Consider the following 4,079-nt stretch of genomic DNA (forward strand, 5'->3'; position numbering starts at 1 on the left):
ACGGCACCCTCGGTATATGGGGTCCACACCCTACCCACTGTGCCACAGGCGCTGCCCTTCTTTGCAGTTTAAAACTTAAAACAACAACAACAACCCATTTTGGAAGGAAATCATTCTAAAATGTTACACTCATCTTCAGCATATCTGCAATATAAAATAAAATTGGGGGGCTGTATGAGGGGCATTCATAAAAACCCAACAGCTTCTGTGCAGCAGGGTCTTCATAAGCTGTTAACAGTGGGAGCAGAGGAACTCTTTGCTTTTATGCCAAATAACCTTAGACCACTTGAAAAATATTTATGACTGCTTGAATTTTATTTGTTTTTTTGGTATTGCCTCCCTTCTATCAGGTTATTGGGTCCTTTGCTGCTCTAAATGTGCTTCTAATCTATAGTATAGAAACACACATGGACACTGTAAAATTGCAAAAATAAGGGTAAGTAGGCCATGGTCGAGGACTGGAGAATCTATCCAATGAGTCGTGCACATGGGTATTTTAGCCACTAAGAAATCCTTTCCACTCCCTATACACCCTGTACTTGACCTTGTATATGACATGTCCCCACACATTATTCCCAAGATTACTATTTACTTCATCCATTGGAAAAGTCCCCTGAGGATTATAATGTACCCAAGTAACAGGAGACGGAACATTTAAGAGAAGAAAATCAGCACAGTGTAGAAATAAAAAACAATCTTTGGCACTAAAAAGATATGAATGAGATTCCTGGTGTTCCCATTTTCCTGCTGCATGATTGCTTTGGGGACAGGCCACCCACCTACCACTGTGAGCCTTAGGGTCATGAAGATGAAAGGAGATAATAATGTAGAACAGTGCTTAGCACAGCACTTAGCAAAAATGGGGCAAGGAAAGGAAATCAGAATGTGTTTGGGTGCTTGACGGAGTCAGGAAGGGGGACAAGAGTGGGAACCTGAGGGGACAGAAGAGGAACAGTAAAGGAGATGTGCTATCTGGGCTTCCTACAAAGAGGAATGTGTATGTGCCTTGGGTAGCCTGGAAGACCTGATGACTGTCACAAAGAGTGCTTGTGGGAGGGGTGTGTGTCTTCCTCACTTAAGACTGGGAACTCCTTTGAGCTGGCTAGTTTTGTCTCTTCCTTTTTTCCTGCTCTAATTAACACTGGCTTGGGGGTCCTGGCAGAGAGAGAGAGGTGAAGGTGTTCCCACAATGGTTTGGACCTACCTAAACCTAAATGAAAATGACCTGCCCAAACAAAGCAGCCATAGGAGCCCCCATCTGCCTGCAGGCTGGGAAATGGTTACTTTTGTGGCTCTTGGCCCAGAAGAGGGAGAGTAGAAAAGGACGTGGTAGCAGGATGGCTGTCCCTGTGTCCCCACATCTCTTTGGCCTGTTCTTCTTTGTCTTTCAAATCAGCTTTTGGTTTTTCTGCCTCTTGCCCACTCCTCTTTTTAGCCACTGAGCACCCACTCTGGGCTGGACACTGGACTGAGCGGTTGGAAATATAGACAGAAATAATGTACAGTCCTGACTCCTGGAGAAAGACCACCAGCTCCCCGGAGTCCCTTACCCACTGAAATCCCCTCAACCCCTGTCAGTTCTGCTCCTCTCACTTTGTGCTGTCACGCCTTAAAACCATGCTCCGCAGTGTTCCCCAGAGGGAAGCGACACAAAGGAAGGGGGGAATGCAGAAAGGAGGGAATCCCGCTGACATCACTGCTCATTAGCATGTGTGACCTCATCAGGGGGCGGGACAATTTCCCCAGGTGTCTGGGGGGAGGGCATTTGTGTGTGTGGGGGGGTGGTATTTAAAGGAAAAAGCTGACAGTGCTGCTGAGTGAGGGAGCGGGTGCTGCCAGCCGCCGGGCTGCACACGAGCACGCACACCGATGCACACGGAGCCCGACACCGACATGGACACGGACACAGAAACCACAGCACTCTGCCCCTCTGGCAGTCACCAGGTCTCCCCCCCAGAGACACCCACACCAGGTGAGGGCTAACTTGAGCAGGTTCTGACTGAAAACCATGGGGGTGGGAGCTGAAGCTTTGATGGGAGGTGAAAAAGCTTAAACCCAATCAGCAAGAGGGGAAGAGCAAGTCAGGAAGTGGAGAAGACCCTTGCTCCTGTAAGGACTCGGCTGAGCTGGGGTGGAGGGGGAGAAAAGCTGCCTCAGTGCCCCCTCCCCCATCACTCCCAGGGCTTTGCTTGAGAAAGTGGTACATGGCCCCTAGCTCAGCCTCATTCCCAAGCGGCTGGGACAGACTGGAGGAACCGGGAGGACAGGGGCAGCCTACAAACCTGGGAATCACAGGCAGGGGGCTACCCTGGGAACCTGTTGTAAGGGTTTCTTCTGGCTCCGGGAGGCCCTGGCTACCAGCCAAGTATTGATCCTGGGCTATTTCCAGCTCTTTCCATCCCCCTTTGTTGTGTCTGTTGTTCCTCCTCCAGTTACCCTGACCTGTGCATTGTCACTCTTTCCTTCACTCACACACGTACACTCTACCTCTACCGCTCAGAGAACACAATATTCTCTCCCACTCACAGAGACAGCAATACAGGATTCTCACATAACTATGCGCTGGGGGTTGCTCACGTACCAGGCCCTGGGCAGCAGCGGCCCCTCTCTCACACACCCCCGCAGGGGAGACCCAGCACACCTTATCTCAGAGAGCAAAGGCCTTATCCTTAGGAACAGGCACCCTACAAAGTTTTTGACTTCGCCAGAACCTACTCCTTAGGGGCAGCAGCTTCAGCTTCTTATCCCTTTGCCCCTTCTTGGTGTGGAGATCACCAGTATAGGAAGCAATAGGGGGCCAAGGCCTCTTGATGGAAGGAAGAGCAGCCTCTCCCCCCCCCCACCCCACAGGGCTAGGGGCATAGTCTGGGGATATGCCTGTATGTTGGTGTTAAGCATGAGTGGGTGTGTGAGCCTGTGAACAGGCACCTCTCCTATATGGGCATGTTTTGAAATAGGCTGTGGCTGGGACCACTTTGGGAAAGCCATCATGTCAGTTCCACAGAGGCTCACCAGTTTGGGTTTCTGGGGAGTTTAGTGGGAGGTCATGCCAAAGATTCTCGTTCCTTTGGGTCCTGGTCATAGACTGGGTGTGGCCGGGCCTCTGAAGCTAAAGCAGCCTAGATTGAGCCCTCTGCAGATGGCTGGGCATACCCCACTCATAGCCTTCCTTTCTTTGCTCCCCCCTCCCAGAAACAGATGCCACAATCCTGAAGAAGCCAGAGAAACTGTTGGCAGAGTTGGATCGGGGTGGGCCACCCTCTGTCCCAGGGGCCCCCAGGAGAAGAGGCAGTATGCCTGTCCCCTACAAGCACCAGCTCCGGCGGGCCCAGGCTGTAGATGAACTTGACTGGCCACCTCAGGCTTCATCCTCTGGCTCCTCTGATTCCTTGGGCTCAGGGGAGGCATCACCTGCCCAAAAGGATGGCATTTTCAAGGTCATGCTGGTTGGGGAGAGCGGCGTAGGCAAGAGCACCCTAGCAGGCACTTTTGGCAGTCTCCAGGGAGACAGTGCTCATGAACCAGAGAACCCAGGTATTCAGGGGAGACCTGTATGATCAAGGGGGCCCTGGGGCTCTGGTCAGGGATGGAAGTCCTTATGACATACACAGCCCCTAAAGGACAGAACTCTGAAAAACTTCAGTGCTTTCTGTTACAGCCTCTGTGGAGGGAGATGGGGATCCCTGGTTACCAAGTCTCACAAGCATTGGGGAACCTCCTAATGGGCTTTATTTCCTCTCCCCACTTCCCAACAGAGGACACCTATGAGAGACGAATCATGGTGGATAAAGAGGAAGTGACTCTAGTTGTTTATGACATCTGGGAACAGGTGAGAATTAAGATGTGGCTGCAAGCAAGTGATGAAGCTGGGAGAACTGGGAAAGGGCAAAGTCTGGGTGAAGGCTGGTGGGCCTGCAGGCCCTGGTCAAAATATATTAGAACCTTTTCTTTCATTTGTATCATCTCAGAGAACAAAGCCCATACCATTGTGATACCATGCCTGTGATCATAAGACCCACAGTCTTCCCAAGATCTTCTGACCCAAACAAAACTTGGGATCTGAATTTTTTTTTTTTTTT

At 50.8% G+C, this 4,079-nt stretch overlaps 1 protein-coding gene across 1 annotated transcript in view; it reads left to right on the forward strand.

Annotated features, from left to right (window-relative positions):
- Positions 1-1,869: 1,869 nt before the first annotated feature.
- Positions 1,870-4,079, forward strand: part of REM2 (RRAD and GEM like GTPase 2) — a 4,518-nt gene continuing 2,308 nt past the window's right edge. The window contains exons 1-3 of the mRNA XM_003801909.3: positions 1,870-1,972; positions 3,193-3,534; positions 3,756-3,829. Of these exons, the coding sequence (XP_003801957.1) occupies positions 1,870-1,972; positions 3,193-3,534; positions 3,756-3,829 (519 nt within the window). The remainder of the gene's footprint in view (positions 1,973-3,192; positions 3,535-3,755; positions 3,830-4,079) is intronic.

This window comes from Otolemur garnettii, unplaced genomic scaffold (assembly GCF_000181295.1).
Source record: "Otolemur garnettii isolate 467f Iridium unplaced genomic scaffold, OtoGar3 scaffold00225, whole genome shotgun sequence".
In the NCBI taxonomy this organism is placed as follows: Eukaryota; Metazoa; Chordata; class Mammalia; order Primates; family Galagidae; genus Otolemur; species Otolemur garnettii.